General features: G+C 44.4%; 1 protein-coding gene across 3 annotated transcripts in view; it reads left to right on the plus strand.

Annotated features, from left to right (window-relative positions):
- Window positions 1-14,448, plus strand: part of gwl (serine/threonine-protein kinase greatwall) — a 267,750-nt gene that overhangs the window by 58,537 nt on the left and 194,765 nt on the right. The window contains exon 3 of one of the 3 annotated variants that reach the window (XM_084595827.1): window positions 2,018-2,248. The exons of the other annotated variants lie outside the window; for them this stretch is intronic. Coding sequence (XP_084451953.1) covers window positions 2,178-2,248 — 71 coding nt within the window. The 5' untranslated portion in view covers window positions 2,018-2,177. The remainder of the gene's footprint in view (window positions 1-2,017; window positions 2,249-14,448) is intronic. 3 annotated transcript variants of the gene reach the window in all.

Genomic DNA, 14,448 nt, shown 5'->3' on the forward strand with positions numbered 1-14,448 from the left:
ATGATGATGACTGCACCAGGGTGGCCAACTCCTGTTCTGGTGAGGGAGTGCGTTGCCGGAGGTGTTCACCGGCATCCGGCATCAGGTCGCACCTCAAACCTGTCAATGCAATTCCATCAACACGCGGACTTATTTTTTTTTTATCCGGTGGAGAATTGTGCGGCACCGGGATTTGAGCTCCGGTCCTGTTGCATGCGAGGCGGATGTTCTACCGCTACGCCACCGCTGCAACTGCACCGTTTCAAATATGTCATAGTAATTATCTAGCATACGATAGGTTGCATCTTACCTGTACTCATTTATTGGGGCTGAAACATGGAGGTTAATGGAGAGGGTTCTACTTAAGTAGAGGACAACGCATAGGGCTATGGAAAGAAAAATGGTAGGGGTAACATTAAAAGATAGGAGGAGTGCAGAGTGGGTCAAAGAATTAACTTAACTTACTGACATTCTGGAAATCAAGAAGAAATGGGCATGGGCCGGGCATGTAGTGCCAAGAGAGGATAACCAGTGGTTGCTTAGGATAACAAACTGGATTCCAAGGGAAGGAAAGCGTAGTAGCAGGGGGCGGCAGAAAGTTAGGTGGGCGGATGAGGTTAAGAAGTTCGCAGGGGTCAAGTGGATGCAGCTAGCACAGCACCGGGTTAATTGGAGGAATGTGGGAGTGTCCTTCGCCCTGCAGTGGATATAGTCAAGCAGGTGATGATGATGAACTATCTAGTGCAAGTGAGATTTTTGCTGCTCGAGCCTTCTGGTAAATATGCCTGGTACCGGTATGCAAGACCTTCACATATTTCAGCTTCATGTCAAATAGAACAGCATCGTGAACATAACAAGTGCATGCCTTGCAGGATAATGTGAACGGCCTACATGTCCTTAGCATCTCCTGGCTTGACGCAGAATTTCTCTTGGATGTAGAATATATTGGTGACCAAGATATGCGGCAAGATAAAATCTCCACGAATTACTAAACTGTCAGCACTAATAGTTTTACGCTTTTGACAGATCAGGTAAAACTTTAACCTGGTTTTTTGTGGCCTATAAAAGACAGTGAGGGACTTTCCATTAATGAGCCTTATTTGAGCTCATACAGCCGCACATGTTCCAACATTGATATTTGACCCATGGTGACTGACTGGGTAAAATAAAAACGCCACCAGCATGATTGTCACGGTCTTTACGGTAACAAAACACCTCACTGAAGCCGTGATTCCCTTCCAAGTCTTGGCCAAAGCAGTTGTTGCAAAATTATTTATGTTATGCTGCTGCAGTTAACTGCAAGGAAAGGCCTGATGCTCATCATTCGTGATTTTATTTAGTCTTTATTCCCATCATTATGGAGGAGGTGAGAATAAATGACGAGCGCTTGACAGTGTTCTCACTCCCTTTTCAGGGTCAGATTACGAAATGCAAAGGAGGAAATACAATGAGACAGAAGGGGCGAATAACATGATAAAGTGCAGTAGCATAATGATGTGGTGCATAATTAGCTCAAAGACTAGTAACATATCGGTCAGGAATAGTTCTTTTGGGGGGGTTTAAGGGGGGACGGTATTTCGCCCCGCCGTCACTCCGCTGATGTAGTGTTCTCGCTAGCGACCCGTGGAGGGAACAAAGGGGGCAAGGACGGGGACGACACAGATTTAATGCTCGAATGCTATTTATTGCACTTGCAAATAATACAAAGCATGCCGGCTAGCTATATATCAACAAGGTTTTCCTTGGAAGGGCAAGGCTACGTAAGGACTTTTGACTCACCGGCTGGGGAATGGGGGCGTGTCTTCGGCAGCGGACATTTGCACGCGCCGTGAATATGCGGGCCGGGATTTCCTGTGTGCGCCGCATTCTTCGGACAAAGCCATACCACGGCGTCTGCCGCGGGAGGCGGCAAGAGCGTGCAGTATTTACTGGTCGCTTCGCTGTTGGGAACCTGAAGATGGGCGGTCGTGCACGATGGGTCCTCCCGTGTGCACTGCATACTCCATGCCTGCTATCTCGGGGACCCCGGTGTTTGCAGGGAGAGGCGGTGGGAGACGACTGCTCGCGTTGCCGGCTGGATCCAGAAGCTCTCTGTCTTCTCGCGGGAACCCGCGTAGACGTCTTGGTGGCGCACTCATCACTGGTCTCCTTCCCCCAAAGGGAAGTATTTACCTCCTCTCCCAGCCGGCACTGCCACGATGCTCGTTGGGTGGTGGGGATCAGCTGCGGTGAAGGGGGAGGCAACTGGTTTTCCACAATTTGTAATAAGGTGATGTCGAATTTTACAGCAGCGGTGGCGTAGCGGTAGAACATCCGCTTCGCATGCAAGAGGACCGGGGTTCAAATCCCGGTGCCGCGCAATTCTCCACCGGATGAAAAAGAAAAAAAAAAAAAAAAAAAAAATCCGCGTGTCGATGGAATTGCATAAACAGGTTTGGGGTGCGACCTGATGCCGGTGAACACCTCCGGCAACGCACTCCCTCACCAGAACAGGAGTTGGCCACCCTGGTGCAGTAATTGGCCGCAACCTCCTATGATAAGCTCCATACAACCCCGGCCCTCAGTCACCAGCGGCTGCGGAACAACTGACCGCGGCGGCGGTCAGACCTGTGACGCAGCAGGGGGTGCTAAGAAAGCCTGGCTCCGCTGGACAGGCCGCCATTGGAAACTGACCCTGGCAACGTTTAATGCTAGAACCCTAGCTAGTGAAGCTAGTTTAGCAGTGCTGTTAGAGGAACTAGAGGGCATGAAATGGGATGTCATAGGGCTTAGTGAGGTTAGGAGGCCGAATGAGGCATATACTGTACTGAAGGATGGGCATGTACTGTGTTATCGGGGATTACCAGAGAGGCGACAACTAGGAGTAGGTTTCCTTGTCAATAAGTATATAGCGGGCAATATAGATGAATTCTATAGTATTAATGAGAGGGCTGCAGGCATCGTAATTAGGCTTAATAAGCGGTATAAACTGAAGGTTGTACAGGCCTATGCACCTACATGTAGTTATGATGACCAGGCAGTTGAAAGCTTCTATGAAGATGTAGAATCGGCAATGCGAAAAGTAAAGACGCAGTATACTGTACTAATGGGCGATTTCAATGCCAAGGTAGGGAAAAAACAGGCAGGAGACAAGGCAGTAGGTGACTATGGCATTGGTTCTAGGAATAGCAGGGGGGAGTTACTAGTTGAGTTTGCAGAGCGCAATAACTTACGAATCATGAATACCTTCTTCAGCAAACGGAAGAACCGGAAATGGACATGGAAAAGTCCTAACGGAGAGACTAAAAATGAAATCGACTTCATAATGTGTTCAACCCCCGCCATTATGCAAGATGTAGAGGCAATCGGGAAAGTGCGATGCAGTGACTACAGGATGGTGAGGTCCCGAATTAGCCTAAATCTGAAGAAGGAACGCTACAGATTAGTAAGAAAGAAACCCATCAACGAATTAGCGGTGAGGGGGAGGGCAGAAGAGTTCAGGATCTCGCTACAGAATAGGTTTTCAGCTCTAACTGAGGATGGCGACATTACCCTAGAGGGAAGGAACAATAATTTCAGAGATATCATTACTGAGTGCGCGGTAGAAGTAGGCGGTAGGATAGTTAGAGAGGATACCGGCAAGCTGTCTAAGGAGACGAAAGATTTGATTAAGAAACGGCAGAATATGAAAGCTTCCAATCCAACAGACCAGATCGAATTGGCCGAGATATCAAAGCTAATCAATAAGCGCAAGGTGGCCGATATAAGGAAGTATAACATGGAGAAAATTGAGCATGCTGTAAAGAACGGGGGAAGCCTCAAAGCGGTAAAGAAGAAATTGGGCATAGGCAAAAACCAGATGTATGCGATAAAGGACAAGGCGGGCAACGTCATCACTAATATGGAAAAGATAGTCAAAGTAGCCGAAGAGTTCTATACAGATCTCTACAGTAGCCAAAGTAGTCAGGACCGTAATGAGATTGGCGGTAGGGAAAAACAGTCAGACGTTCCACCAGTGACAAAGGACGAGGTCAAGAAAGCACTAGAAACTATGAAAAGGGGGAAATCAGCTGGAGAGGATCAGATAACTACAGATTTGCTGAAGGACGGGGGGGATATCGTGCTAGAAAAACTGGCCACCCTGTATACGCAGTGCCTGGTGTCATCGACGGTACCGGAACCATGGAAGAATGCGAACATTATCCTCATTCACAAGAAAGGAGACTCTAAGGACCTTAAAAATTACAGACCAATCAGCTTACTGTCTGTTACGTATAAGGTATTTACTAAGGTAATCGCTAATAGAATCAGGACAACCTTAGACTGCAATCAAGCAAAGGATCAAGCAGGGTTTCGGAAACGGTACTCTACTATCGATCATATCCATACCATCAATCAGGTGATAGAAAAATGCTCGGAATATAACCAGCCCTTATACATAGCATTCATTGATTACGAAAAAGCATTTGACTCAGTTGAAACCTCGGCGGTGATGCAGGCATTGCGAAATCAAGGGGTAGACGAGCCGTACGTGAAAGTGCTGGAAGATATATATAGTGGCTGCACAGCAACCATAGTTCTGCATAAAGAGAGTAACAAAATTCCCATAAAGAAAGGTGTTAGGCAAGGAGACACAATCTCCCCACTACTATTCACAGCTTGTTTAGAGGAAGTATTCAGAGACTTGGAATGGGAGCAGTTAGGGATAAGGGTAGATGGAGAATACCTCAGTAATCTGCGATTTGCTGATGACATTGCCTTGCTAAGCAACTCGGGGGATGAACTGCAAATAATGATTGATGACCTAGACAGGAAAAGTAGAAAGGTAGGCTTGAAAATCAATATGCAGAAGACTAAGGTAATGTTCAACAGCCTCGGGAAGGAACAGCAGTTTATATTAGGTAGCGAAATACTGGAAGTAGTAGGCGAATATGTCTACTTAGGACAGGTAGTAACCGCAGATCCGGACCACGAAAAGGAAATAACAAGAAGAATACGATTGGGATGGAGCGCATTTGGCAAGCACTCGCAGATTATGACTAGCAGCTTACCGGTATCGCTCAAGAGGAAAGTATACAACAGTTGCATCTTGCCTGTACTCACCTATGGGGCTGAAACGTGGAGGCTAACCAAGAGAGTTCTACTTAAGTTGAGGACAACCCAGAGGGCTATGGAACGAAAAATGGTAGGGGTAACATTAAGAGATAGGAAGCGTGCAGAGTGGGTGAGAGAAATAACTCAAGTTACCGACATTCTAGTAGAAATTAAGAAGAAGAAATGGACATGGGCAGGATATGTAGTGCGAAGAGAGGATAACCGATGGTCGCTGAGGGTAACAAACTGGATTCCAAGGGAAGGAAAGCGTAGCAGGGGGCGGCAGAAAGTTAGGTGGGCGGATGAGATTAAGAAGTTCGCAGGGGTCAAGTGGATGCAGGTAGCACAGAACCGGGTTAAGTGGAGAAATATGGGAGAGGCCTTCGCCCTGCAGTGGGTATAATCAGGCTGATGATGATGATGATGATGATGTCGAATTTGTGAGTTATTAGATCTAAAATGTTTTTTTGGTGACCGCAAACTTATTTAGGATGGCTGGTAGCTGATACTTAAGCATTTGGCAACCATAGTTAGTCCTTTGGATAGGCGTTAGTCATTTTGGTGTGTGGCAATGGGATATGGGGATTTGTACTCGCGTAAAGTGGTTAGTCTCCTTCCTGGATCACTGCCTCGTTGTGGCGGAGGGGCTTACAAAACTTGATGAAGTCATGAGCTCTGCTTTGTAGGGCCACTCAAGATAGACAGGTCACGGCAGAGAGTTCTGGCAAAATGTGATTCACTGGAGAAGGTAATGGCAACCCACTCCAGTATTTCCTGCCAAGAAAACCCTGTGGCCACTCACAATAGCATTAATGATAGGGCGCCGGAAGATGAGCCCCCCAGTTTGGAAGGCATCCCACATGCTACTGGGGACGAACAAAGGGCGATTCCTAATAGCTCCAGGACGAATGAAGCGGCTGGGCTAAAGCCAAAAGGACAGTTGTGGATGTGTCGGGAAGCGACCAGAAAGTCCGATGTTGCAAGGAGATATATCACATAGCAACATGGAATGTAAGATCTAAGACGCAAGGAATAGGAAGTCGTCAAGTGAGAAATGGACAGATTGAACATTGATATCTCGGGTATCGGCAAGCTCAAGTGGACCGGAATGGGAGAATTTAATTCCGGTGACCATTATGTCTTTTATTGTGAGAACGAATCCAGGAGAAGGAACGGGGTCACTGTCATAGTAAACAAGAATGGGCAAAGCAGTGCTAGGGTACAACCCCAAAAACGACCGAATGATTTCACTTCGGATCCAAGGTCACCCTTTCAACATAACAGTTATCCAAGCCTATGCACAAACCAGTACTGCTGAAGAAGTTGACGAGAGATTTTATGTGGACTTGCAATGCCTTTTAGACCGCACTCCATCATCAGATGACCTTTTTCTTATAGGAGACTGGAATGCTAAGGTTGGGAGTGAAGAAATATCCGGAGTTACAAGCAAGTTCGGTCTTGGTGGGCGGAGCTGGGCGGAGGCTAGTAGAGTTTTGTCGCGAAAGCAACCTGACCATAGCTAATACTCACTTTCAACAGCACAAGAGGCGCCTGTACACATGGACTTCACCGGACGGTCTGTACAGGAATCAGATTGATTATATTCTTTGCCGGCAGAGATGGAGAAGCGCTATACAAGCAGTAAAAACAAGGCCTGGGGCCGATTGTGACACCGATCATCAGCTTCTTGTTGCCAAATTTAAGCTCGATTCAGGAAAACGCAGAAAACTAGCAGGCCTTTCAGGTATGATCTGGATCAAATTCCATCAGAATATGCTGTGGAAGTGAGGAATCGATTTCAAGAATTAGATCTAGAAGACAGAGCCTGAAGAGGTGTGGACTGATGTTCGTGATATAATACAAGAAGTTGCTACTAAGGTAGTTCCAAAGCAAAATAAATGCAAGAAAGCAAACTAGTTATCTGAAGAGGTCTTGCAAATAGCTGAGGAAAGGAGGATGGCATAAGTTATGGGGGAAAGGGAAAGATACAAGGTTCTCAATGCGGGTTTTCAGAAAATAGCAAGGAGTGATAAGAATGCCTTCCTGAACATACAGTGCCAAGCAGTTGAGGGCAACAGCCAATTGATGAACACAAGAGCTCTAAGACAATCAAAGATATCAAGAGAAGTTTCTGCGCTAAGCTGGGTGTGATAAAGGACAAACAAGGCAGGGACCTCACTGAAGCTTCAGAGATAAAGAAGAGGGGGCAGGAATATACAGAACTGTGCAAGAAGGACCCGGATGTGCAAACCCAACATAAGACGGTTGTGATTACTGATCTCAAGCCGGGCATCCTGATGAGTGAAGTTGAATGGGCCTTAGCCAGCCTTGCTAAGAACAAAGCTAGCGGAATTGATGGCATTCCAGCTGAGTTGCTTCAAAACCTCAACCATGACGCTGTTAACATTCTGCATACATTATGTCAGAAGATTTGGACAACCCTGCAGTGGCCACAGGATTGGAGGAGATCAGTGTACATTCCCATTCCAAAGAAAGGCAGTGCCAAGGATTGTTTCAACTACCGCACGATCGCGCTTATTTCGCATGCTAGCAAGGTGATGTTGAAACTCCTCCAAGGTAGGCTGCAGCAGCATGTGGATCGGGAGCTTCCGGACGTGCAAGCCGGGTTTCACAAGGGCAGAGGGACTAGAGACCAGATTGCCAACCTTTGCTGGATCATGGAAAAAGCAAGAGAGTTCCAGAAACCCATCTACTTCTGCTTTATTGATTATGCAAAAGCGTTTGACTGCGTAGATCACAGCAGATTGTGGCAAGCTCTCCAAGAGATGGGAGTTCCAGTTCACCTCATCTGTCTCCTCAGGAACCGGCATGAAGGGCAAGAGGCCGCAGTCAGAACGGGGCATGGTCTTAGTGATTGGTTTCCGATTGAGAAAGGAGTGAGACCAGACTGCATACTGTTGCCCTGCCTATTTAACCTATATGCAGAGTGCATCATGAGGAAGGCCGGTCTGGACGAGTCTTCAGCTGGAGTGAGGATTGCTGGAAAACGTATCAACAACCATAGATATGCAGATGATACCACTTTAATGGCAGAAAGTGATGTGGAGCTCAAGAGACTTCTGATGCGCGTACAAGAAGAGAGTGAGAAGTTTGGGCTCAAACTGAACATTAAAAAGACTAAGATCATGGCCTCTTGCCCTATCAAGTCCTGGTGCATCAAGGGGCAAGAAGTGGAAGCTGTGACAGATTTTCTCTTCTTGGGCTCCAAGATCACCCCGGAAGGAGACTGCAGCCATGAAATTAGGAGACGCCTGCTTCTGGGAAAGAGAGCAATGGTTAGCCTTGACCGCCTAGTAAAGAGCAGAGACATTAGATTGCCAACCAAGATCCGTATAGCTCCTGCTATGGTCTTTCCAGTTGTGATGTATGGATGCGAGAGTTGGACTGTGAAGAAGGTTGACCGCCGAAGGATTAATGCGTTTGAATTGTGCTGGTGGAGACTCTTGAGAGTTCCTTGGACGGCAAGAAAATCAAATCAGTCGATATTGTCGACCATAAACCCTGACTGCTCATTGGAGGGTCAAATTCTAAAGTTAAAGCTCAGCTACTTTGGTCATCTGATGAGAAGAGAGGAGTCGCTGGAGAAAGATTTGATGTTGGGAAAGGTTGATGGTCACCGGAGAAGGGGTAGGCAGCAAACGCGATGGTTGGATGGCATCTTCGAGGCGCTGCAGATGAAATTATGTGATGTTAGGAAGATAGTGAGAGACCGGAAAGCATGTCGTGATATGGTCCATAGGGTCACGAAGAGTCGGACACGACTGAACTGAACTGAAGGTGGCATGTTTAGAATGAGAGGTGCCTTTTATTTTGAGATTTGAAGCGTTGTAGGAGTAGAGTTTGAACACATGTAACAATTTCAAACTGAGGAAATAAATGTTGTGTAGTATGTCGGTGCGGGAGGTTGGTATACAAGCCCAAGTATTTTCTTCTCTAGGACAGTAAGTTTTTTGAGTGAGTTGTGGCTCATAGTAATGTGTAATAGTTAAAGTGAGCATATAAGATTTGTGTAGCCTTGAAGGGTAGGATGGATCTGTGATGGGACATGAAGCGCCTTGGAAACATTTAGAGCAATATTATTTATTTGTTCATCCCATTGCTGTGTGTTCCGAAAATATGACCTCGAGGGGTTTAAAATATTTTACTATTTCTGTGTCCTGCGATTTATAGGAGGTACTGAAAAGTATGTTGTATTCTTTGTTATTAGGGCAGAATATCACTGGTTTTGATTTAGATACGTTACCCCGAAGAGAGTTCGCTTCTGACCATATGGCTAAATTTGTCATTTCTCTATTTGCTTCGCATATAACTTTGTTTCCTGTTTGTCCAGAAAGAAATATACTTGCGTCGTCTGCATAAATAACAAAATATGCACGGGGATCTATTTTGATGATGTCATTTATATATGTGTTAAATAGTAGCGGACCAAGGATGTTGCCTTGTGGCACATCGTTGGATAAGGGTTGTGTAGTAGATTTTTAATTTCTTATTTGCACATATTGTTGGCAACATGGATAAATAAGACAGAATTAGGTTGAGAGCTTGACCACAGACACCATATGTCTCCAACTTATTACACAGTACTGTACTGTTCGATTTATTTGTACAATACATCATATTTGAGAGCTACTCTGTCATTCTCCTGATGGTGCAGTTTAGCATAGTCCCATAATGCTTTCCTCTTTCAGTTCTTTGCTTTACTATGCCAGCGAGCTCGAGCCTCCAGTATTGGCGCCTGAAACTGGGGCATCTCTTTACATGTGGGAGGGTAAAATTAGGAAGGTAAAGTACTGCCAGGCACTTTCGTTGCATAACAGGCATGAAAATGGGTTTCGCATAGAACACCGGTGAACTTTGATGCATTCAAAGGAGTGCTAGTTGTGTTCGATGCAACAATCAGTTGCCCGCAGCCAAAGCTTTCGCTTCACATTTAGTTCAGCAGCGTTGAACTCCTCTAATCTTTTTCTTTTTGCATTAGTAAGAACAGCCTGTTTACCTTGGAATGTAGAAACTTTAACAATAATTGGAGGACATTTCCCAGATCTAAATTTTACAATTCTGTACGTCCTCTCAATTTCTACCTCATTGATTTTCAGTGTAGTACTGCAAAGGTCTCAAACAAGTTTTCTAGATTTTCTGTACACTTTATGCTCATCTTTATCTTCAAAAGTGAAGCAAATTGCACCTCCGAAACCGATTATCTAGATCAACCTTTTTTTACTAGAGCCTGATTTGTTTCTTTAAAAGATCACCACTGGTTTTGCACGGTAAAACAACATTCTGGATTTTATCAAACTTAGCCATCTTGGTTTCCAAGGATGTCAAACTATTTTAAAGGCAGTCCATTTTCAGCATGGCTGTTAGTTTTCTTTTAATCTCATACGGTTTCAATCCTCGGTTAGAAATTTCGCGCCCTAATGATGATACATGCTTACTGGGAGCCGCTGCCACCTCCTAGGACTTGCAAGAAGCGCTTGAAATTTATTGCGCTGCCTTCTTGCGAAGATAAGCAGAAGTGATTCCTAGCTGCAGCGTGTCGCCCAGTCCTTTCACAGTTTCGGTTTCGCCATGTGATCGCAACGGAGGCGCGAAACTTGATTTCTATGTTTAAGGGCGCTTCCATGCAGGGGATAAATAGAACTGATTCCTAGCTGCAGTTTGTTGCCCGGTCTGCAGCAACGCCTTTGCATTGCAACTGAGGCACGCGAAATTCGATTTTGTGTCTATGGCCACACCCATGTAGGAGCCACAGAAGCCGTTTTCCATCTTTATTGTGGCTGCTGTTAGCTTGTTTATCATCGAAGCTCACGAGGTATTCTTGCTGTCCTTGTTTACTGAGTTTCCTGAGGTTCCCAAGTTTCAGCGTTGAGCAATGTTGACTCCAAAATACGTTTCCTAATATTTTTCTACAGCGGTTCCTTGACTTTACTCATATGGAACCTTCGAAATCCGCAATTAAGTAATTTGACCATCTGGGAAAGTCTTTAAAAAAAATTTGACCCTCAAAGGGTCAATGTAGCAAACAAGGTGTTGCTCATACATTGGAACTGCTAATAAAAAGCTGCAGTGAAGTAAAAGGTATCCTAAATTCACTTTCTCCTTTTTGTCTATGAGAGACCAGTTTAGGTACTCAACATGTAAATATTTTAAGAAAGCACCAAGTATTTCGTTGTGATTGTGAGCAGGCAAACAGGATATCTGGAGGTGTCACCTTAATAGTACAAAGTAGCATTCCAACTTGCAATGTGGTACTAAAAGTTAAATTTGAAGCCATTGCAGTCACAATTTTGAATTTTGAAACAATGACTATGCGCTCAGTTTATCTTGAGCAAAACCTTAAGGTAACTGTTCATGACTTACAACTTATATTAGTTGGCGATTTTAATGCTCACTCCTCATTTTGGGGAAGTAAACTGGCACAAGAGGTTGTATTTTAGATTTTGTTTTAGGCAATAATATATGTCTACTCAACATGGACAAGCAGACATATTGCTATCCAAATTGGAAGTATGAGTTGCTTAGATTCATCTTTCTGTTCACCATCAGTTTTAGTGATTTTAAACGGGAAGTTTTGGATAACCTGCATGAAATTGGCCATCTTCCTGCTATTATCAGCGTTTTGTCTTCTCCATCAATCATTCATAGTAAGCTACGCCTTTGGAAGAGAAGAGCTCAGTGTTGATCAACTAAATAAACTGTTTACAGCTTGTGTCCTTTCTTTTGTGCATCTTGCCATCCCTCGAACCTCAGGAGTGGTGCGGGGCCCATCACGCAGGAATGCACGATAGCAAGAAGTCTGGGCTATTTTTCATACATATTCAACTTGTTAGTTTTTAACCAAAGAGCTAAACTCACTACATCTACGAGAACTTCTTGTTGGTAGCTGATTATTTTGAATTTAAAGGCGCCAAAACCACAAGCGAAGAAAAATGCTTTAATTTCGCTGATACCGTAGACTGTGTTTCATCCCTTTTTAACAGCATGGATAAGACTTGGATTTTACTTGCGGACTGCCTGTGAACAATTTCTTACTGTAAGACGTGATGTTGAGCTAGTCGGTTCATGGCTATAACAAAACAGAACTGCGCGAAGGAAATGGGACAAGAAGGCACGAATACACACACACAAAGCGCAGACTTCCAACTGACTTTATTTAGCGAAAGCAGAATGCTTATAAAGGTTATCACAAAAAAACAGAGACAAGAAAAAGCAACGTGCGCACGGCAATGACAGTGTCAACAAGACCACATGTGGTTACGACGCATGGAAAGCTCAGATGTGACCATCTAAGAAGTTAATCTCTTGCCTTGAAAGAGATAAAGAAGGCGCGCTAACGCACTTATCGCCAAATGGGTCGTAACCACATGTGGTCTTGTTGACACTGTCATTGCCGTGCGCACGTTGCTTTTTCATGTCTCTTTGTTTTTTTGTGATAACCTTTATAAGCACTCTGCTTTTGCTAAATAAGGTCAGTTGGAAGTCTGTGCTTTGTGTGTGTGTATTCGTGCCTTCTTGTCCCGTTTCCTTCGCGCAGTTCTGTTTTGTTATAATCTCTTACAGTTTTTAGATTTAAACATTGAGTTCTGTACAGATCAGGTGTATTGGACATATGCTCCACGTGCAAAAAAAGGCCATTTGACTCCTTGCGTTCAAAACGAGTGAAAAGAAGTGTTTCTTCACTTTGTCTGGAGTCTCTCATGTGTTCACAAGATGCGACAGAGTTTTTAAAACCAATTGGCCAGGCTGGCTTAAGCCAGGTTCCCTGGTGTGCTCATAACACAGGTCACCGAGAGCCTCTTACAGAAGATGAAGAAAAAGGCGGTGGGAGCAAGGACGGAGGTCCCTCGAGAAGAGGCGAGACCTGTGGCGGTGTCATATGTGGACAGGTTGGCCCACAACCTGAAGAAGGTTGCGAGTAGGTGTGGGTCGGCTCCCCAGAAGCTCGGAAGCCCTCGAATAGCGAAAAGAAAGGAAAAAGAAAAGGAAAGGCTGTGGTACCAGGCATGGGTGACCATCCATGAAATGTGCCGAAGGGGTTGTTTATGAAGTTCCCCTCTCATGCGGTTGCTCCTAATTCGGCCAAGGGGGGCGATGTGCTAATGAGCGCATCAGGGAACACGAACGAAACATAGAGCAAAGCAAAGAGGTCCCCAGTTTACCGAAGCATATCAGATCCTGCCATTCACGCACTTGGGAACCGTGTTTTTCAGACGTGCGGCTTCTAGCAAGGAGTGGTAATATGAAAGCCAGCGAACTTATTGAAGTGTTCTCCTTCGGAAAAAAAAAAGCAATTTGTGCATCAGCAAAATGGCGGCAAATTTGTATAAGGCAGAGAAAACGTTCTTTGAACATTGCTTATCTTATACATGATGCTGAATGTGTTCCTTGTGCATGTGCCGGCAGTGGTATATATGTGCGTGTTTTCTGCACAATAAATCAGTTGTGAGTGGCACTCTATCCCGTTTTTCTTTGTTTGTGTGTATGTGTGTGGTTTTGGTGCCTTTAAATTAAAAATATCAACTGCAACGCCGAAAAAAAGTCATGAAAAAGTTACGCTTTGTCAGTAACAAGCTCTATCACATAGAAAATATGTGGGATTAAGTCCGCAAAATTAATTTCCTCCCTACACTATTTTTCTTCTGACAGCCCTGGGACTGCAAACAAGACATATATGCTCGGCGAGCACTCCTCTCGAGTATCCAGTTCCTTATACTACATGGAATAATTTTAAAAATATAAAGGCGCAGCTGAAAATCTATTTCCAGCAAGTGGCAGTAACAGTGACACAACTGACAGTAAACCACATCTTAATATCATGCACGAAATATGAGGAAATCAGGAGGAAACATTTTGTGTTTATAATAAACACATTCCATTTCATCCAAGGTTTTTGCTAGGAGAGAATGTCATTGTCGAAATTTGTTCTATTTTTGATCTTTTAAAAGTAGTAAAGCTAATAAACAAACTCTTTGAGTTATTTTTAACAAGAACTGCTTTACCCCTAGTTTGGCACATGATGGCCTTAGTTGCCTATGTGCCATAAAACCCAACACAATACAACACAACATTTAATAGCTTAATTATATTGCAAGAAATTTGTCAATTACTATTTGCTGGCAGACAGCACCAGGTCTTAACGATGTAGATTATGAAATGCTGGCTCACTTATCAATACCATCTTCATGGTACTTTTAAAAATTTTTGACAAGATATGGGTACTGTTGGGAAAAATACACGAAGTATGGAAAAGAGCTGTTGGGCCATTCCTTAAAAATGGGAAGCCACAAACCACTCCAAGCAATGATAGACCAGTAGCCTTGATGAGCGGCCATGGTAAATCTTTTGAAAAAATACTCAGTATTAAGCTAATGGTCA

The sequence above is a fragment of the Amblyomma maculatum genome, chromosome 2, assembly GCF_055883805.1.
Source record: "Amblyomma maculatum isolate TAMU_Amacu chromosome 2, ASM5588380v1, whole genome shotgun sequence".
Classification (NCBI taxonomy): Eukaryota; Metazoa; Arthropoda; class Arachnida; order Ixodida; family Ixodidae; genus Amblyomma; species Amblyomma maculatum.